Genomic DNA, 21,650 nt, shown 5'->3' with positions numbered 1-21,650 from the left:
GTCAAGACACTCACTGGGCCACACACAGCAAGTGAGCTCGAGCCCACTCGATGCTTCGAGTCCAGTGCGTTCGGCTCGCGCTTTGCGTTGTTCGCTCTTGACTCCAAGAATGATTTGTGCTAGCCTAAATTTTGTTTGACTTGAAAATACCCACACAAGTCTATCTAAGGCCTATTATTCAGTTGTTATTAGTTAATTTTTCATTGTTTGTTTGTTTTTTTTGTTAGTTATTTCTTAATGTTAGCAAAGCTGTGGGAACACTTTGTTTCGATAGCATAATAGCCAGAGCTAACGCTAGCTAGCGGTTGTGACTGTAACATGATTTCTCTTCTTAGTCCTATGCAAGGTAATAAAAGTTTTGTGTCCATACACTTGGTCTTGTGCCAATTTATCAAAACATGTATTGTATGTAATACAATACATATTTTTCACCAAATAGCTTCGGAGTGGTTCCGCAGGGAAAAAAAACCAAAAATAGAACACGATTAAGTGACTAGCCAACTGCGACGAGGTGAGGTCACTGTACCCTTTGTTATGGCGCGTGTGGGTTTAAAATGTGTAAAATATGTAAGTAATGCGACTAGTAATTAGCCGTCGGACACTCGAGCTGCACATAATGGTCTCTGTGAAGGCGTCGAGGCATTTGGTTGCTAAAACACCAGAGTCATTCCTCGTCCGGCCTTCCTCGTACACACGTTTTCAAATTGCAGCTTAACCGGAATGCTGCATTCGATGCCATTCGCAGTAAACCCCCCACAAGGCAGAGGGATCTTTACAATGGACAATGGCTCGTTGGGAAAAACATGACACAGTGAGCCACTGTCTCGCTGGCAGTGCGTATTCCACCTCCACCGAGTTATTTATTCATCTGTGGACAAAAGACAATAGTGAAAAAGGAACGCAGCGATAAGGCCGCAAAGATCAACAACACCCGCTCGGATCAGTCTGCGCGGAGGGGTCTCCGGCGGAATCCGCAAAATCCCTACTTGGTGTTTTTGATCACAAATCCTTCACAAAGATCTCTGAGATGGCGAACTGAGTCACATGACCACGTTTGTCCCAGAAACGGATTTTGGGGGATCAGCCGCTGTCGTCTCCTACTTCGCTCTCCAGGTCACAAGTGGAGTTTTCCAGTCAAAAGATGTCGAATTAGAGTTTCAGGCCAAGGTGAGCGTTTCAAAGATGGGCTTCCAGCAAGTAGGCTTTTTGAGCCACGTTTCGGATTTCAAATTCAGGTTTCAAATTAGGGTCAGGGTTTCAAAGTTGGGTTTCAAGTCAATATTTCAAAGTGGGGTAGCATATTAAGCTAGGATGAAGCTTTCAGATTTGGCTTTGAAGCTATTGTTGGGGTTTCAAGCTAGGTTTAGGAATTCAAACAAGCTGAGAATTTCAAATGTGGGTCAGGGTTTCAAACCTGGGCTAGAGTTTCAAGCCAGGTTCAAGGTTTGGAAGTTTAGAGTTTCAAATTGGGGTTTCAAATCGCATTCGGTGGTTCAAACAAAAGTTAGGGTTTTAAAGTCCGGTTTCAAACAAGTGTTATTCTATCAAATTTGGGTTTCAATTTAGGGTCAGGGTTTGAGAGTTGGGTTTCAAGCATTGTTTCAAGCAAACAAGCATTTGGGTTTTGAGTCAGTTTAGGTTCAGGTTTCCAAATCAGAGTTTCACGCCAGGTATTGGCTTTAAAGATTAGGGTTTCAAAGTTTCAAAGTAAGGTTTCATACCAAATGTGACATGAGAAGCAGGGGAAGACACTAACAACCCAGGCTAAACTTAGCTCCTCCCCTGACATACAAAGCTTGTCTCTCAGTCAAGAGCAATCACTTCAACATACTTCCTTAACACCAATTGCTTAACTACTTTCCTTTTAAGACAGGGCATCTCAGCGCATTTCAGAAAGCATGAGTTTTTTTTAGGGGGGGGGGGGGGGAAAGATGGGGATCGATTCCACAGACAAAAAAAGACAAAACACGGCTGCTACTACTACTACTGCAAACGTGTGGGGGTTCCCTGTACCGTCGTAAAACGAGGACCAGCTGTACTGTATTTTTGGGAGGGTGAGACTGTTCTCAGGTTTGACATCGAACTTCATCCTTCACTATAACACCCACAATGACAGGTCAGCTGAGCGTATCGATTGATGCGGGAGCTCGCATGGAACGGAACACCGAGTCAGTGTCGCACGTTGATTGACAGCTGTGTCATTTTCATCTCGCTTGTGTGGACAACTGGTGCACGTGTGTCATCACTCACTGTGGCTGTTTCCTATTGATCGGCAGTTTCTTTTGCTGGAAATTAGACGATATTTGCCTTTTCGATTGGCCGTCACGTCGGCGACATTGCGATGCCGTGAATTTCCCATGTTAATTTAGAATCGCAGCCGATGTGGCCGCCGACGGTCGGCCGGCCGTACTAACGAGTTCAGCTGCGTCGGGTCGTCTTGAACGGCAGGCCCGCGTTTCCTGACTCCTAATGTTATCTGCACGCGTGCGTACATTTTGCAATCGGGCCGTGAGCGGTATTCCGGGGTCACTGGGTTGTTACCCCCGAGCGATGAAAGGGTCTTCTCTCTGGGTGTCCTTCAGGAGGTGAAGGAGAGTGTTACCACAGCTGTGCCGCTCTTGTTTGAATTCAATAGGACCCCGACGGGGGAAAAAAAAAAAAACAGCACTCGGCTGACTTTTGACCCGGCGTGCTTTGACGACGGTCAACAACAGCAGCTCCCTAGCTCGCGCGCTCGTGTTATTTACCCTCACAATCAATGAGCTCTTGCTGTGTGTGTGTGTGTGTGTGCGTGTGTTGTGGGGATCATAAAAAATGTTAAGCTTCTTAAGCATCACTGTTTCTATTAAAGAGATGAATAGTGTGGATTCTTTGAAGATGCAATCTGTCTTGTGGCAAAAGACATGAAAAGGTGCAGCCGATTCTGATTTGTGCTTCAACGCAACAGCATCGGAATCCCGCCTGTACCTTTTACGCAGAGCCCACCTGGCGACGAAAGAAATTCCCCGCATATTCGAGGGAAAAACTCAAAGAGGAAAGTAGCACAGTCCAAGGAAGTATGTTCAAGTGATACATCTCGACTAAGTGACAATCTTTGGATGTCGGGGAGGAGCTAAGTTTAGCCTGGGTTGTTAGGGGAAGTGACAGAGTCTTCCCTGCATGTGCAATTTGTGCATGTACACGTGTACTTCTGGTACATTCAAAATTAAATCGCCTCTAAGCCGTTTCTTTTTAAGGCGAGTTTGAAATGATATTAGAACTGTTTTGGGATTACGGTTTGTGGTATATTTAAAGTTTTAACTATCAATAAAGGCAATTAATCACCATTAATGTGGTTGTGACCTATAACATGTACAAATGAATCGATTCTTTTTTCTAAATATTTTTAAGAGAGATGGGAAGTAAAAATAAACAAGAGTAAAGTGCTTGCACAAGTGCGCACACCCTCTTCTAACTGGGGATGTGCCTGCCTGTGTTCCAATGAAACTCATGTGAAATGGAAGTCAGAACACAACTGCTGTTCGCTTCAAAAATCAAATGCGGCCCTTGAGCATAAATGTTTGCCCACCGCTGTTCTAAGTTCAGCACTTAAGACAGGAGACCCTTGCCTTAACTTGCACCCGAGAGCACCATCCGAGGATCTGCTGGCTCATTTGCTTTTCAGGAAGTGTTGTTGCGTCGTCCGGGCAACGCGGCCTCGGGCTGATCATTATAAAAGCAGCGCTCCCGCGTTGACTGTGGCGCTAACGATGTGCCCCCTCCATTGGAATCAAATGAAGCTTCAGGAAGTCTATGGGTGATTCAACGCGGGCTCTGTGTAATTACTGGCCTGGTGTTTACTGTTAGTCACTTTGCTGTAGACGAATGATTTCGAACCATTGTGCTTTGTCTCTTTGGCGGCCAGGAAGCATCAGTGTTGTTTTGACTTAAAGGTTTCAATGATGAAAAATTCACACAACATATTTAAACGGTTATGGTGTAAAAAAAAGTAATCATTTTTTTAACAGATAAAACACAGATGCCAATTTATTCTACTTTAATTTTAGCTTAGCACAGAAGAACAAGATTGGTAGCTAGCTTGCTGTGATTTTCACCATGAAAAAAAAAAAAAAGTGTAAAACATTACAATTACTTAATGTTTTGTTTAATTCATTTCTTGTTAGAATTTGGCTGGTATTAGATCACAGAATAATATGAACAATATATGAAAATAATAATCTTATCATTCAATTATATTGTTAAAATAAGACAATTTAAATGAAAACAAATAAAAATTGTATTAAATGTTTTTTAAAAAAATCAAGTTTTCTATTATTTAAAAAGAACTTTATTTGTTTTTCTTAATTTTATTTGATTGATTTATGTAGTATTTAAACAAATAGAGTTTTATCTTAAGATGTTGGGTTTTTATTATAAAAAGTGATTATTATTATTTATAAAAATCCTAAATGTTGTTTATTATTAAAAAAATCATAATCTGTTTTTTTAAAATAATTTTTTTACATCTAAACCAGCATACTTATTATTTAGAAAAGCTTCATGTTATTAATAAAATATTTTGTATTATCTTAAAAAAAAAAAAAAAAAACACCATTTCCAAAAATCCAAAATAAAATCCTGATTTTTATTATTGAAAGTTTTATCAGGCCGGGTGTTTGCCAAGCGCCACCTTGTCTCGATGTGACAACTGCGCCATTGTCGCGCTTGTCGGGAGTCACGCCGGGCCGCGTTAATTAAAAGCCACCCTCGGAAAGCCGCATTTCCAACATTCCGACGCAATTATTTGGCTTCTGGGATACGGAATCGATACTGACGTCATCTGTTCGACAAAAGGAACTGTGAGCCTCTTTTTTTGGGCAAGATGCATCAGGTGTTGTGGTTTTAGCTGACTGCTGACTGACTGTGTTTGTGTGCAATTAGCATCATAAAGAAGGAAGACAAGCCTCAGCTTCAGGCCGCCGAGCGTGACGACACTCTGTGCCGGCTGCCAGCGCACTGGCGAAGCCTCCTGTTTTTGTTTTTTTTGTTCCTTTTTCTTAAAAGCCCTCCAGGTGTTTTTGATACAGACGCTCACTTACAGTCTGTTTTTTTTTTTTTGGGACAGGTCTATTTTCAAGCCTCGTCTGAGTTATTCACTCAGACGTCTCGGTGCAGGGAAGGAGGTGAGGAATAGGGCAGACACATTTTCCAAGCGCCCATGCACGTAGCGCATCTAAATCCCAGCGGTTGGTTTGAATGTAAAAACACGTAAAAAATAATCTCTGTTTTATTACTTTTAATATATATAATAATATTAAAAATCATAACTATTTAAAAATATTAAAATGGGATAGAGTAAAGCAATCATGATTTCTATTGTTTTAGTCAGATTTGAATTGTTTGAAAAATATATATTTCAAAAATCTAAATTTTTATGTGAAAATATTGATATTGATGATTTGAAAATTATTATTTAAGAAATTATGTTTTAATTAAAAAAGATATTTTTTTATCATTTAAAAATCAACTATTAGAATAAATATATCAGTAAAACAATAAGTATTTCTAACATTTATTACTATATTTAAAGAAATCCTGATGTGTATTATTTTTACTATTTTGAAAATGTGTTTTTATTATTTAAAAATAGAATCAGAATTTGTCTTATTTTAAAATTTCGTGATTTGTATTATTTAAAAAAATATATTAAGATTTCTTTTTATCCTGAAAAATATTATTAAAAAAATCTTGATATTAATAATAAGGAATGATATATCATGATTTCTGTCTATTACAAAAAATCTTAATTGTAATATTTAAAAATCATGAATTATGTTATTTAAAAGAATTGTGATTTCTATTCCAAAATTACAAAAAAAAATCACAGCTACAATTATGAAAAAAAATAAATATCCCGATTTTTATCAACCCTGCTGGTTGTGAAGTTTCACCTTGTCTCCTTTTTGGGACAGGTCTATTTTCAAGCCTCCTCTGGCTGATTCACTCGACGACGGGCAGTGCAGAAATGTTCTAAGGTCGCGCGCCGTTAGTGCGTATAAATCCGAGCTGTTTGTTTTAGAGTGCTTTTAAAGCGCCCGGTATTTATTTTGAAACGACGAGTAAAGTCGTTCTGTCTGCACTCTCGAGTTTATAAGCCAGGCTCCGGCTCCACCGGTTGTGTTTTACAAGAGCGAAACGGCAGCTAGGCTCACGAGTTATTGGGGCTGCATCTGGAAAATGTTCTGAAGTTACCGGAAACTGCGGAATGGACGGGGATGTCTTACGCAATCGCATATCATCCGCATGTTGAAATAATTGATAGTTTACATCTTGTGATATCTTCATGGACGTGTCCCATTTTGTGGATCTTTCAAATTTGGCAGGGTTGTTAACAACACTCGTCTCTGTGGTGTGTCAAATTTTCCATTTCACTTGACAATGCTGTTGCGAAGTCAGGCATTTCAGGCCACAACAAGAACATAAAAGCCTGCGAAAAGCTGGAGGGACCGAATTGCAGCCAATGTCGCCGTGTCACAGCCACAGCATGCGCTTGCTGACTTTTTGGAACGCGTTAAATGCTTTTAAAGTACAGATTGCGCCTCCTTTGGTTAGTGGTTGGATGTGATTTGTCACAAGAAAGTCATCGCTCTCTCAGATGACACAGATAACACACATCCTTTCATTGGTGGACTCCGTCCAGACAGTTTAGCAGACGACAAAGTGTGATTCACAGCTGCTGATTGTTGACACTTTATGTCAAACTTTTTTCCCCTCCTCGAGCAGCCTACCCTGTCTTGCACCCCCCCCCCCCCCCCCCCCCCCCCCCCGGAAGAACATCTGTGCAAAGCTTTGATGATGTAGCCTGGCGAGAATAAATCGAATCGGTTCTGGAGGGGTCCTGGAATTTCCGAGGTGATGGCAAAAAACTTGGCGAGTGGGTTATAAAAGAGTTGTCTCGGGCACAGCCGGGTAGGAGGGCTGGGCACAAGCGGCAGAAAAGGCGGGTGGGGGAGTCCACCACAGAAAGGGGGTGGGTTGAAGGAAAGATTTAGTGTGGGGACAGGCCTTTAGTGGTGGCGCTGGGGGGGTGCAGACGGCAAGAGAAAAAGGGGAAGAAGGAGCCCAGTTCAAAATCCAAGCTGTGCTGAGAGCGAGCAGGAATGCGGCCCGGCGTGGGAAGGAAAGATGCTCTGACTGCGGAATAGCGAGGCCCTTGACGGATATGTGAAGCAGCCTGGCTATATGATGAAAATTTCCCGTGAGTACGCACACATTAGCGGGTGATGGAATTATCTGTTCGGGGCGTCCCTCGGTTTACAACGTTCTGGTCTGTTTTTTTTTTTTTGATGATAAATTATGACTTTACGACTGCGCTAGCACAGGTCAATGACAGACTATAGCATGTACAAATTCGTCAAATGAAGACCACCAGTACTGGCTTTGAAGTTTGTCCACCAGATGGCGCTACTTTGTACTCCATTCAAAGCATGCAGAAAAATTTCCCACTGAGAACAGTTTCCTTCCTCGATTGTTTTATAGTCATGGCCGAGAAGTGTTTTTCACAAAAATGAACTGTTAGGTAGTAGCTAAGTGATGCACAGGAACGGATGTTCGTCCTACACCGATGGCCTACTCATTGGATGGATCATCAGGAAGAGGAACAAAAATGTCTTGACAAAGAGTACTTTGATTCATTTAGTTTTCGTACATTTCCGATTTAGGGAGTAAGCCACACGTTCTTGGTTTTTGTGCCTTGATGGCGCATTGTAGTGAAAGTTCGAGCGCAAGTGTTTTTGTGCTTTATGGCTTGAGTTAAAGCTTTCATTAGGATGGGAGGTATCTTAATGAAAGTTTCAGCTCAAACCACAAACACCAGGAATGCCTCGGTGGGTGTGTTCCTGTGGGGTGGTCAACAAAAGGTTGCCGTTGTTGTTGCCCAATGTGGTTAGTGAAACGGCCGTCCTTCGTACATGCAAACTTTCATGAAGATACCGCTCATCTAAGTCAACGTTTTAGCTCAAGCCACAAAACCCAAGAACATTTGAACTGAAATGTCTCCCTTCTTCAGGAAAGTTTCAGCTCAAGTTTAAGTCAAATGTTTTTGGCTTACGTGGCTTGAGCTAAAACTTTCATTAAGATACCTCCCATCTTATTGAATGTTTCATCTCAAGCCACAAAGACCGGGAACATTTTAGCTGAAAATGTCATTAAGGTACATCCCATCCCAATGAAAGTTTCGACTCAAATGCTTTTGTGCCTTGAGCTGAGACTTTCATTAAGATACCGTCCATAATTTAAGAATTTCATCTTAAATCCCAAAACCCAAGATTTGGTCTGAAACTTTCATGAAGCTACGTCCCATTTGAATGAGAGTTTCATCTTAAACAGCTAAATCCTAGAACAGTTGAGCTGAAACGCTCATTAAGATACCACCCATCTTTTTGAGCCCAAGGTACAAAAACCAAGAACATCAACAAACGTATTTCATCTTCAAACAAAACATTCGATTTTGTGTTCTCCTCGTTGGTGAGTAGGGCGTTTAGTTTCAATGACCCGTTTCTGCTAACGTTCGTGACGGTTCAGCCACACGTTTTCCTCGAAGGTCATCATACACGTCCAATCTCGTTGTCAAATTGTATAATCATAAAGTTGCATAATGTTGCGTGAAAAAAAAACCCAAAGAGAGTCGCCCTCTTTGTGGACTCGTAACTCTACGCTGTACACAGGTTGCGAGCGTAGCGGGTCGGCGAGAGCAAACAAGCGCTCGTTCTTTGGCATCGTGCCCGCCCCGGCCTTTTATCCGCGGGAGATTTCCTCGGAGAGAGGATGAGAGGACAGAATGTCTCCGTGTCGCATTACAGAATGCCAAACACGGAGGAATTCCCAGCTCGTGTTACTTGGCAGGGTTGGAGGAGGGGGTGGGGGACCTTCCTGCTGGATGGAACAATACGACACGGGAGATATTAACCACCTGGGAGGGAGGCGAGGCTCAGCAGAAGCTCTCGACCTCCTGGTGACGCAGGTGCGAACGCGGCAGATAGGAACGGGCGTCGTTGCCGGCGTGTTGACGGGCTAAACAGTGGACTTTTTTTTTTTTTTTTTTTTTTTAAACTCATCCAAGGACGGACGTGGAGGTGGGGGGAACTGCTAATATTTATTCAGTTGTTGGTCAAGGCTGAAGACCAAAGTCACTTTTTATTGATTTGGCCCGAGTGACATGTGAAGCAGCGCAGGTGAGTCCCGGGTCGGCGTGGACCATAGCGGCTCGGAATGTTACGATGAATTGTCGCGGCTCCTGGTTGTGATGTCGAGGTAGAATCGGTAAGCATATTGGCGGGAAATGATCCAATTTCACTTCGTTGCGACGAAAATGATTGATGTGCTATCTTTGTTCATCTGTTTATACCAGCGACGTATAGTGACAGGCAGAGCAATGAATTCATCTTCGACTAAATGACAAAAAAGACAATTACGTGTTTAACCGAAAATTAATATCTCTGTGTGTCTTTCTTCAATTCAACTAAACTGGAACAGATTTCACACTGAGTAAGTACATTTGGGAGTAAATTGAGACGAGAACATTATTATTTTAGTACCTCTACTCTTTGTGACATTTTTGTTTGTTGTTGTGGCGAGAGGTTTATCTCATGTAAAAAAGGAAATGTGTAAAATGTGCAAAGCGTTAACGTCAAGTTTGTTAGTTTATGTTGGCGGTGAAGAATGTCAATGTCAGTCAAACGGCTGCATTTTTGTGAAAATTCGTTAGCAATTCACACACAGGAAAGCCAATTTGAACGTGGCACAAAAAAAATTCTAAGAGGAGACATCAAAAGTTTGCCAAGCTTTGTGAAATTTGAGTTAAAATCTGTATCCGTTTCAATATGTTGTTAGAATTTTGATGAAGAAATAGTTGTCGTTGTTGTTTTTAAAACATAAAGCCCATTTAATGTCCTTTTATCGGGTTTGCAAGATAATTTGGCGTGAAAATGCCCAGAATGTCCTTTTCCAAGCTATTCCAGTTGGTCTTTTATGCCTGGCAACGGAGACAGTCGGATTTCTCATTACTATGCGACATGTCAATGAGCTTTGCTCTGATTGGAACGCTCATTAATATTTGATTCAATTGGCTCGTTCTTATTCTTAATTTAGATATGGAAAACAGCTTTTCTCTGATTGCTCCTTGGCGATATCACAGCCTCTTGTGGCGGCCAAGCGATTTGGATCCTTCAGTGTCTTGCTGTCATTGTGAAATATATATATATATATATATATATATATTTGTGTTCAAGTTTAAACAGTATCTTAAAATAATCTAAAAATACTTTTTAGAAATAAAACCTTAGTCTTGGGCCTACCAAGCGAGTGTATTTGAATGTTGGGAAGGATGGTGGTATTTTTTGGAGCTTGTACTTGATGTCAAAAAATGGCTTAAGACACGCAGTCACTGAGCTATTTCCATGTTTAATATTTGGGGATGTCCTGTGACACGGTTGCGTCAGGCAACGTGTCTCACCGGTGGCAGTAAATAGTTTGTTAGCATTAATGGGTAGGTGCTAACAGTTTGCGTGTCAACAGCGGCAGCTCACGTCACGTCAGCTTGATGCCTTTATATTCTTTTGTGTTGACTGTGTGTGTGTTGTTGGCGTGCGTCTAAAGACCGTTTGGAGTAACACTCGCGTCACGATCGTGAAATATCACAACAGAGTTCCTTCCCCGTGGTGCTCGTTAAGAGTGTTTTTCGCCGAATAAATTGCGTACTCAGGCTGCCTCTGATCTCACGAAACACGTTTTTCGCCCGCGAGCCGATGTGTCCCTTGCTGATCGTGACACATTCAACGAATTGATGAAAGCAACGCCCCGCTATACTCGCGGGATCGGGACGGCGCCCTGCCGCACGTCGCAAAAAAACGGACGTGTCGACTTTGTTTTTTGCCAAACGAATACAAATAATCTGTCCTTGGATTTGCAATTTCTCTTCGGTAACCGGTTTTACAAGCATTCATTTTCACTAAAATGGCCAACAGTTTTGCTATTGCTGTGCTAAAATACATGCATATCACTATTTCCGGTGAGTTTGATTTGAGTATCGTTGCGTATTGGCAAAACCGATCTCTTTGTTGGATCTCATTAGCTCGTGCAGGTCTGAGCGAACGAAGTGTGTTTGTTTGAGATGAATTGAACGAATAGGAACAGACACACTGCTTCCTTTATTAGCGTGTCAAAGTGTTTACCGACACGCGCAGACTGCAGCTTAGCAGGTGGACATGTTTTAAACTCGGTCGCGCCATAAAGGCCGCCTGAAGAGTAAAGAGACCTCGATGGCGGTTATGTGAAGTCCATGCGAAGGAGTTGGGACCATGTGAGTCAGACTGGCCGACCGGCAAGGTCACAGCCCTGCTATCTCCCAATCATCAAGCGTGGCGGGGGTGAGGGCAAGGGGGGTCGGTGGGGGTTTAGTTCCCCCCGGGTCCACCCGCCCACACGTCTGGAGAAGTCGGGTAGAGCTTTTTCCATCCGTGCGCAATGCGTCATCGGGTCAGTGGGAATGAAAGTGACCTCACTGTGGTTTCACTTCACTCTGCTCCTCGTTCTTAAAGGGAAAATGGACTTTTTAACCACTCGTGTCCTAATATTTGGGTTCGTGGAGTGCCCGCAAATGGGAAATTATACAACCAAGTCAATCTTTCTTTTTGAAAACGTGTGTGTGAGCGAGCCTGGATGCCAGATTCTGACGTAGCAGTTGGGTTCTTGAGCTTTGGTGTCTTTTAGCAAGCGCGTGTCACAGACATGTTGAGCCACTTGGCAACCGATTTGAATTTTGGGAAGAAAAAAAAAAAAAAAAAAAGGTCTCCTTTGACGTACTCTCTCTGTCCTGCGTTTGCAGAAGTCGAGGCGAAGGAGGCGTGCGACTGGCTGCGGGCCGCCGGATTTCCCCAGTATGCTCAGCTCTTTGAAGGTAAATGTCAAAAGTCCCATGCTCATCCCAAATTAAATAGAAAAGGCCGCTGGGGTAAAGATAGAGACACGAAGGATCATAAACCAAAATAACTCCCCCAGAGCTTTTATGTTGAAGCCATTATAGTGGGTGTGAAACCAACCGCCGTTCCCGAGCCGAATGCGGCCTTTTTCGGACAAGCGGGCACATAAGGTCATCTTGTCGACAATTCCGCGCCTTGCGCTCGATGAAATCCTCCGGATGAGACGAAACAACGGCAGCGTCTGCTGGCGTTACGACATAAAGCTAAGAAATACAACGTTCCCCTGCTATCACCTTGGTTGACCTACTTCAGATCTTCAGGTGTTTTCACAGCACTTATCGATACTGTGCAGTATTTTCTATACGTTGTGCTTGCAAATGTGTTCTAATACGATGTTTACAATGTGTTTAAAAGTCTTGTTTTGATCCTTCTGATTGTGTTTTCACCGATTGCCGCTGGGTTCACTGCAGTTTGAGCGAGACCTCTCGTGTTTGTCTGGAGGCTAAGCTCCATGACAGGAAATCGTTCCGCAAAGCTGCTAAAAAGCGAGTTCCTTCGCCGATGTTCCAACTAATCGCCGGCGGAGATGAAATGCATAAATGAATGAAGATGTAACGCTGCCGCTTCAAAGCCAAAAAGCCTGGCGAACAGGCCGAGCCTTGTTTCGGTCCGAGCGGTCATCGCTGCCTGCCGCGGCTCGCTTTTCATAGAAAAAGTTAATGACTTTACATGAACGCAGAGGAATGCTAGATTCGGAGATTCTGGAGTTATGTAAGTGAACGCCCATACGTAACGACCCCGCACAAGCGACAGCGCTGTCACTCGGACAGATTCTGTCCCTTCTCGTTAGCGTGAAATGCTACACAAGTGTCACAGTCGGCTTCGGGGAATATGCTGCCCCTCATCTGTGGAAATACACAAAGGAGCTCTTCTAATCGGAATGTCTTCTTCGCCCTCAAGACTCCCAGTTCCCCATCGACATCAGCCCTGTCAAACGAGACCATGACTTTCTGGACAAAGATCTCGTTGAGCCTCTTTGCAGGTAAATACATACATTGTGTTGAGTTTGAAAACTAACAGAGCAGTCGGAGCGGGAATGCTAGTCAAAGGTGTTGTACGAGACCTGTCCTAACTGCACTCACTGCGTCAAGTGGCATATATTTATACGAGAGACTTTAAAACATAGGGCTCGTGCTCAACAAACCGCAGATGTGCACTATTTCTCCATTTTAGACTTTCAAAGCGCATGAAGCCGTACAAAAAAAGTGGGGCTCAATATCACTCCATTATGTCAGAGGAGAGAGCTTCTCTTCCAAGAAAACAGCGCCTGGGTCGCCACGGTAACCGTAGCGACAATGAAGAGAGGAAAAAGCTGGAGGAGTGCGACCGCTCGACATACTGTGACTCGAAACGGCCCCGAAGCGACTCATCTAAATTCCAAAGCGGCCACGGGGACAAATGGAACAGCGGCGGAAAGTGTTCCGACCGCCGTGTGATTCCAGGCTTCATTTCCGCACCATCGCTATGGTAACATTTGCTGCGAGTCATTCCGAGCAAACGCAGTAGCAGTGTACTGTAGCTGCATTTGATTTCGATTGATGTTTCACGTTTATACGCTCTGTGGGATCCCCCCCTGCTCGGACGCCTCCGCTTTTAGCAGCCGTATCCAAAGCCTCCTGAGGGGGCCCCCGCTCGCAAATCCTCCTTTTAGCCGGGATCGACGGTAACAATCCTGGGAACTTGTTGTTCGGCTAACCCCGATGTTCTGAGACCATTTGCTGTCCGTGACCAATGCATCGATCATAGAGAAAAGCAAAACAGTTCTTTTGGTCGCAGAGGAATTTGACCCCATTTGGTGATACATTTCCGCTTGTTTCAGTCCTCGCAACTATTACGCCGCTCCAAATATGGAAACGTATAAAGAGGTTGCCGGTTCTAGCCTAGCGATATTCTGTTGGGTAATACAGCAAACTTGCTACCTCCTTTTAAATGGCATCGTACGAACGTGAAAATACTTTTTTTCTAAAAAAGACAAACTTTTCCCTTTCACCTGTTATAAATGATTTGATATACATTTTGTTTCTGAGGATCTTTCATTTGCAAGCTGTTTGCAGTTTTGAATGTGATCCTGTTTCCATAAATCACTTTTGTTTGGCATTTTTAGTCTCTTGCTGTACCGATTGCAAAGTGAACATTGACCTTAAACCAATGGACATGTGAACTGTGGTTTCTGGCGTACAGCTGCACCCGCATTACTACGGAACACAGCTTCTACTCTGTTGACCCTCTATCTGCAAAAGACCACAATCAAGATACCGGATCATCATATTCTGTGTACAGACAACATCGTTTCCATCGTCAAACTGAGTTTTCCAATTTGTTTGGGACAAACGTTAATTCCATTTCAGAAGGAAATGGAATCAGAATGAGAGGCATCGCTGGAGTGCTTGTTAAATAACAATTTCTGTCGTTCCTGATGCATGTCTTGTTTTGCTTTTCCTTTCAGGCGACTCCACACCTTGAATAAGTGCGCCTCGTTAAAACTTGACGTGAACGTCCCGAAGAAAAAGGTAAGTGTTCGCCGCCACGGTCATTTTTAGTAATTCATCAGGATTTCTGCTGGCTTCAAGGCTGTCGGAATGTGTCAAAATGTCCATAGCGGGAATTCGATATTATTCATAGTCTTATTTGAACGAAGCCGAAAACCAACACTGCTGACCAAGATTTTCCCCTCCTTCCTAGTTTCTAATCGGTCGCGCCCACTTTGAAATACAGTCGATGGTATTTGTATTAGCACGCTCTATTTATGGCAGTTTATTTTGGAAGGAGTAGTGTTGCATCCTGATTGTGTAAAGTTATTAAGTCTGAGCAGACGCTTCCTCCAGCGAGTCCCAGCAGGTCACACTCATTGTCCTTCCCGGTAATAATGATACACTGTCGGTAATCCTATACCTGGCAGCCGAACCCCACTTACCCCGTTAAGAGGTTTCCGACCGATAGGAGAAACGTGCTAGTGTGAGAGTAGCGCATCCTCATTAACGTGTCGTCTCTATTCTTGTAATCAATTGTGCATTCGCGGTCTTAAGATTGTGCCGGATTCCAACGTGCTGAGTTTCGGATGTTTTATGTCTTCCACAAGAGCGAAGACTCTGATGAGGAAGACCTGTTTGCCATCAGCGACAAATGGACCTTTGAGTGGAGCAGCCGGCGCTGGTCCAGGCTGCAGGACATCGACTGCCTTCTGGGAAAGCGAGGATCGGAGCCGTCCGCTGGTGACAACGGGCCTCTAAGAGCAACAACCAGCAGCGAAAGTGTTTTGACAGACCTGAGTGAGCCGGAGCTATCGTCAGTACATAGCGAGAGCAGCGGGGGCAGCGGTCCTCGGGGTCTCAGCGCCGAGGACTCTGACTGCTCCAACCGCACCCGCTCGGATTCCGGAGCCATGCCGGACTCGACGCTGCTTACAATGTCTCACGTCGCGAAAGACATCAGCCGTTACGGCTCGCTGCCTCACAAGCACGGCAAGACAAGTCGCACCCGTGCCAAAGACTTCCTGAAACGCATGGAGACGCTGCGCTCTCGGGGAGCGCTCGCGAGGGGTCGCAAGACCTTGGTCATCGGTTCGCCGGTGCTTCAGCGGGAGGCCCGCGCCCACGAGGGGCTGCCGTGCGCCGAGATCCTAAACGGAGACGGCGGGGCTCCAGAGCCGCCGTTCCCCAAAGTTCCGTCCCAGTCCGGCAGCGAAGGTAGCGGCCATTCCGGCGGAAGCGCCGGCAGCACACCCAGCCTTACAGAGCGGAGGCCGTACCGGGCCGACCACAAGCGCAGCGGCATGTATTTAGAAGACGTCGACATCTTCTCTGGCAACCAAGTTGCGGAACAAAATCGCAGAAATGAATTCTGCTCCTACGAGGACCTGGTGGTCCATATTCCCAATGACCACAAGCCAGGAACCTTCCCCAAAGCACTATCTATTGAAAGCCTATCGCCAACCAACGGAGCCTCAATAAACTGGCACACGGGCAGCATGCACCTGGACTCTTCGCTCATTTCATGCCGGCAGGAAGCCAGGCCTGTCACACGGTGCTGTTCTCGAGGAAGCCGCATCAGCGTTTATGACAATGTTCCTGGCTCCCATCTCTACGCCAGCACCGGGGACCTTATCGATCTGGAGAAAGAAGACCTGTTTCCGCACCTGGACGATATTTTGATGCATGTCAGCGGTCTGCAGCAGATAGTAGACCATTGGTCCCAAAATGTACTGCCCGGCGGGGAAGGGGGGCCAAGGGAAGATACGAGTCAGATCACGCTAGACTTTGAGGCAGATTCTGTGACGGAAAGCCAGACTACGCCGAGCGCCGGAGACGGAGTATCTCTTTCGGACGTCGAAGCGACGAGGCTCGGGGAGAGGAGGGACTCGGGAGTAGGGGCTTCGCTTACCAGACCCAATCGGTAAGACTTACTGACCTAATTGTTATCGCAAGATGACTGACTGACTTTGCTCGGCCTTTTGTTGCTCCAGGTTACGATGGCCCAGTTTTCAGATATCCAATCGTCTCAGCCACTCGGTGGCGTCGCTGCAGATAACCAACCAGTCGGCAGGCCAGCTGAGTTTGTTACAGAGGTTCTCTCTGCTGCGTCTCACTGCCATCATGGAAAAGTATTCCTTGTCAAACAAGCACGGCTGGACCTGGTCAGCATCTTTTAAACACTTTACAACCCGACTCAATCGGTAAATGTGTGGAATTTGACTTGTCAGTTGTGCTTTTGTGTCCACTAGGGCAGTCCCAAAGTTCATGAAGCGAATGAAGGTGCCGGACTACAAGGATAAGAATGTGTTCGGCGTACCTCTGATAGTGCATGTGCAGCGCTCTGGACAACCGCTGCCCCTCGGCCTGCAGCAGGCCCTGCGGTACCTGAGGAGCCAGTGTCTTGACCAGGTGAGCCGGAGTGCACGCGTCCAGAAGTGATCTTAACGCGCATCATGGGGTGTATGGTTTCCGCTGACAATGACAAAGGCTCCTCCTGTACGATACGATAGACGTAAAACAACAACGTGGACAATAAAAGTCGCGCCTTGCTCTCACGTCGTGCCGTCGCCTGCCCTTGTTTGATTCCAACATGTTTGTTTCGCCGCTAGGTGGGACTCTTTCGTAAATCAGGGGTAAAGTCCAGAATTCAAGCGCTGAGGCAGTTGAACGAAAGCTCCCCGGACAACGTGAACTACGAGGACCAGTCCGCTTACGACGTGGCAGACATGGTGAAGCAGTTCTTCAGGGATCTACCCGAGCCGCTGCTCACGAGCAAGCTGGGGGAAACCTTCCTCCATATCTACCAATGTAAGGACACCATCCACTAGGTCACGAAGACGATAAGAATACATTCTCAGGGGACTGAATCGATCGCAACTGGACTGTTGTGTTTGTCTTCGAAGACGTTTTTGCAGGCTGCGTCAGTTCATGCAATAAAGCTTGCCAGTGTTTGTGTGGAAAACTCAACTAGTTAGGCTCCAAGTTGGAGGCACGCCCCAAACCTCATATTGTAGAACGCCGTTGGGCTGCCTGGCAGAGAGGCCATGTTGGCAGTCCACAAGAGTTGTTATGTGGAAACTCCCTCATTAATTTTACCTTCCGCGGGAAAGTGGTAGTGGAGTCGCGTAACGGTCAAGGGGGCCATGCTGTTTGTTGGAGCAGAATTATTGACTTTCTTTGGAATGGACGAAAGGACGGCGTTGCAAGTGCGGCTCGTGCGTCCTTGTTGCACGAACTGATGCAGCTTGCTCGGATGATAGGCGAAACATCTTCCAAGACAAACGGAACAGTCCAGTTGCGGTCCATTCGATGCCCTGAGATTGACATGACCTGGATGAATGAGAACATTTGCAGGCAAATCTAAATCAATGTTTTTAAACACGCAGATGTACCAAAGGAGCAAAGATTGCAGGCTGTCCAGGCCGCCATCATGTTGATGTCAGACGAAAACCGCGAGGTGCTGCAGACGTTGCTTTGTTTCCTGAGCGACGTCACGTCCTCGGTGAAGGAAAACCAGATGACGCCCATGAACATTGCAGTGTGCCTGGCGCCCTCCCTTTTCCATCTCAACATCCTCAAGAAAGACAATCTTTCCCCAAGGTAAATCCTAACCAGATGCCCCCATAATTCAGAATCAGAATCAGAATCATCTTTATTTGTCTCCGCTCTAGTACGACAACAGACAATCGATTGACAGAGGACGCTTTGGAGACATAAAGACATCGACAAAAAATGTTCTGCACACCAAAAACAAGAAAAAAAAGGCGTGCATCCTATTGACTCCTTATTCATTTTCCATAAAAAAAAGTCACTTAAAAAAGGTGAAAGAGTTTTCTCAACCCCCGGGGGTGCAGTAGATGACTCTTTTAAGAGGATGAGGCACTCTTTTTTTAAACCTCACTTTTATGACATCGCGCTGTGTACAAACAAAGCAAAGCTCACTAATTCTAATTTACCGCAATGAAATTGTTGCCCGAAAGGATCAAAAGAGACGTCCTGCCAAGCGGAGGGAGGGTTTATATAGTGCGCGCCGCATCTAGATGTCGACCCCGGTACCCCGGCCTAATAGGCTTTGTGTTCCCGTTACCCTCAGGGCCATGCAGAAGAAGTACGCGAGTGGCAGGCCAGACCAGAAGGACCTGAATGAGAATTTAGCAGCGACGCAGGGTCTCGCTCACATGATCACGGAGTGCAACCGGCTCTTCGAGGTACGGCAGCCGCCCGCCGCTTTTGTCTTCGAGCCCTGGCGGCATTACAGCCGCACGTCTTTTGTCCATCAGATCCCTCACGAAATGGTTACGCAGTCGCGCAATTCGTACGTGGAGGCTGACCTGCACGCGCCGATGTTTGAGGAGCTCTTCAAGCAGCTGGAGGATGACAACGGAACACACGAGAACCACATGGATGGCAGGCTGGAAAACCTGCTCAAGGAGGCCCGGGAAAAATCCAAATACTGGGTGTCGTGCAGCAGCTCCGATAACACGGAGCTGTACTACAAAAAGGCAAGCGTTCCCATTTGTGTTTGGGTTAGCTGATTCGTTGTGTGACGACTGCGTATAGCAAGCGTTTGTCCTGCGTCCAGGTAGGTGACGGGAACCCGCTGAGACGCTGGAGGGTGTCCGTCGAGGTGGAAGCGCCGCCGTCGGTCGTGTTGAACCGCGTGCTGCGAGAGCGCCACCTGTGGGATGTCGATTTGCTGCAGTGGAAAGTGTGCGAGACGCTGGACAAGCAGACGGAGGTGTTTCAGTACGTGCTCAATCGGATGCCGCCTCACCCCAGTCGAGACTTTGTGGTTCTCAGGTGAGTTTGAAACGCCACGCGATCATCATATGGTTTTTTCTTTTTTTTTTAAGCGCCGTATTTCATAAAAAGCGACGGTTATGAGATAGATTTAGCACCAAAAGTGCATCCTATCCTTAACCATCGTGATGTGTTCACGGCGGTCGTGACAAACGAATGTTATGCAATGAGCTCATTTATATTATGTAGCGCGTGACCGTCCGGCGTACTAACTTTTTTTTCCCCCATTTGTTTTTGTTTTCGTTTTTCATACAATTCTTTGCTATAATTCAGATTTTGACCAGTGCATTGGCAGCGGGCTTGGATAGACTGGTGCGTTGCGACGCATTTGGGTGGCTTCTCTGTCGTGAACCAAAGAACTCACGTACTGGCCTTCAAATGAGTCCACCAGATGGCGCAAATACAAATTGGGGTCACGTTGCCACCGTTGCAACAAAACCCTGTCATAACCTGATGGCCCGCTGTATGCTTCTAGTCCTCATTTAATTCTGACCAAGTCATTTTTTTTCTCAAGGTCCTGGAGGACAGACTTGCCCAAAGGCGCCTGTTCCCTAGTTTCGGTCTCAATCGAGCACGAGGACTGTCCTCCCGTCGGAGCGGTACGAGCGATTGCCCTGGAGTCCAATTACCTGCTCGAGCCCTGCGGCTCAGGAAAGTCCAGGCTGACTCACGTTTGCCGAGTGGATTTGAAGTAAGTTCCAGCATTATTGAAATATGTACCGTCAATATTTTGGGAATAGGAGTCTGTCGGTAGCAAATTCTGCAAATTTGCGTCGCCAGCGCAGTTGTACAAATGTACAAATGTACAAATGCAACCGTCGACAGGGATTCCTCGGCGAACGACAAAGTTGCGTTCCCACGGTGGAAATTTGCATGGCAATCCGATCGATCGATAGCCTACGTTAACACAGTAGTGAGGTCGGAATCACACTAAAGACTGGATTTGTATCAAAAGCCTTTCGGGCCCATGAATATAAAACAATCCAGTGAAAAATAGTCAATATCGCAATTACTGAGCCTGCTTTCTTGTGCTGCGTATTCACATATTCTTAAGTCGCTAGTTCAATGTGTTCGGACCCTCGAAACATCATCTCGCGGTACTATCGTAAACCGAGGACCCCCCCGTATTGTCTTCATCGCGACGTGTTTACCAAGTGACGGATTAGGTGTTGGAAAAAGGTCGAATGGGGCAACAAGTAGTGCCATCTAGTGGATAAACTGGAAATCCAACGCGGGGCTTCTTTGCTTGGAGACGCAACCCAAATTTCACGCAGTAGTCCGTCACTAACCTACGCTGACGCAGGAGTACAGTCCTAATTAGAGCAAATATATCTGAAACAATCATCTGAACGCAGATGAGTTGACATGAGGCACATCCAGAATTTGACCTAAAGCGCTGTTTGTCTTGAAGGGGAAGGACTCCGGAATGGTACAACAAAGCCTTTGGCCACATCTGTGCCGCAGAAGCCGCTCGCATCCGCAACTCTTTTCAGCCGCTCATCGCAGACGGTCCAGAGACCAAAATCTGAAACTTCTCAGCCTTTTCGTCATGGTGAAGTCAAAGAGCAACGTTAAGAACGAAGGCGCAGTTGAATAATGCCGAGCTCCTCTGTATTTGCACAATTTACAAATGAGGAGCGTATTTACTCATTGGGAAATGAACCATCCTGCCACAATTGTCCAACTTTATTGACTTTGATATCAGAGAAACCTCCATAGTATAACGTTGTGTCTGTATAATAATGCATTACTGTTGTAATATACAATGTCGAGGACATTCAAACTCTTCTACGCTTCTGGGAAGCATGTACATATGAATCATTTGAAGATTTAAAGCTATAATTATTATTATTATTATTATTATTGTACGTGTATATAAATGTGTGAATATACTGTACATGCAAACAAGGTGTATATATTTGGGATATTTGTGAAGGGATTAATAGTATGGTAATTTCCTATATAATGATTCATCCTTAAAAAAAACAAAAAAACAATGTAAACTGGTTTTACTTCAGTATTGGAATTCGTGTGTGTCATTTGTTTGTTTGTTTTTTGGACCTCGTATGGTTGCGAATGACATCAGGTTTGACTTGATCATACCTGCTCGTAGGGCAATAAAAGACACGTTTGTCAGGAATAGAATTGTCTTTTTCATTCATTCAAAATAACCGTGCAAACCACTGCACACAATGACCATGTTTCTCAACCTGTTCCAATCGCTCGGCTGATGAAGTAGAGAGGGACACCTACTGGTGATTTGTTGGGGGCGATCGTGAACGCCGTATGCGTGACTGCCGCCAAGATGAACAATTCCAAATTTGCATATTAATACATATCTATCAGGATTCGAGTTGAGTAT

The 21,650-nt window shown here is 45.2% G+C and overlaps 1 protein-coding gene across 6 annotated transcripts in view; it reads left to right on the top strand.

The window, feature by feature from the left end:
- The window catches only part of stard13b (StAR related lipid transfer domain containing 13b), a 66,380-nt gene extending 44,947 nt beyond the window's left edge, over positions 1-21,433 (top strand). For 4 of the 6 annotated variants that reach the window (XM_061782219.1, XM_061782220.1, XM_061782223.1 and 1 more), the window contains 13 exons: positions 11,864-11,935; positions 12,918-12,999; positions 14,464-14,527; positions 15,097-16,409; positions 16,480-16,650; positions 16,738-16,897; positions 17,098-17,296; positions 17,875-18,088; positions 18,582-18,696; positions 18,769-18,990; positions 19,071-19,288; positions 19,803-19,979; positions 20,700-21,433. In XM_061782219.1, the coding sequence (XP_061638203.1) occupies positions 11,864-11,935; positions 12,918-12,999; positions 14,464-14,527; positions 15,097-16,409; positions 16,480-16,650; positions 16,738-16,897; positions 17,098-17,296; positions 17,875-18,088; positions 18,582-18,696; positions 18,769-18,990; positions 19,071-19,288; positions 19,803-19,979; positions 20,700-20,817 (3,125 nt within the window). In that variant the 3' untranslated portion in view covers positions 20,818-21,433. Of the gene's footprint in view, positions 1-7,024; positions 7,238-11,863; positions 11,936-12,917; positions 13,000-13,041; positions 13,485-14,463; positions 14,528-15,096; positions 16,410-16,479; positions 16,651-16,737; positions 16,898-17,097; positions 17,297-17,874; positions 18,089-18,581; positions 18,697-18,768; positions 18,991-19,070; positions 19,289-19,802; positions 19,980-20,699 lie in introns of those variants that run through there. The other 2 variants (XM_061782224.1, XM_061782222.1) reach the window with 2 other exon arrangements.
- Positions 21,434-21,650: the final 217 nt, after the last annotated feature.

The sequence above is a fragment of the Phyllopteryx taeniolatus genome, chromosome 8, assembly GCF_024500385.1.
Source record: "Phyllopteryx taeniolatus isolate TA_2022b chromosome 8, UOR_Ptae_1.2, whole genome shotgun sequence".
In the NCBI taxonomy this organism is placed as follows: domain Eukaryota; kingdom Metazoa; phylum Chordata; class Actinopteri; order Syngnathiformes; family Syngnathidae; genus Phyllopteryx; species Phyllopteryx taeniolatus.
This window is presented reverse-complemented; position numbering and strand designations above follow the sequence as displayed.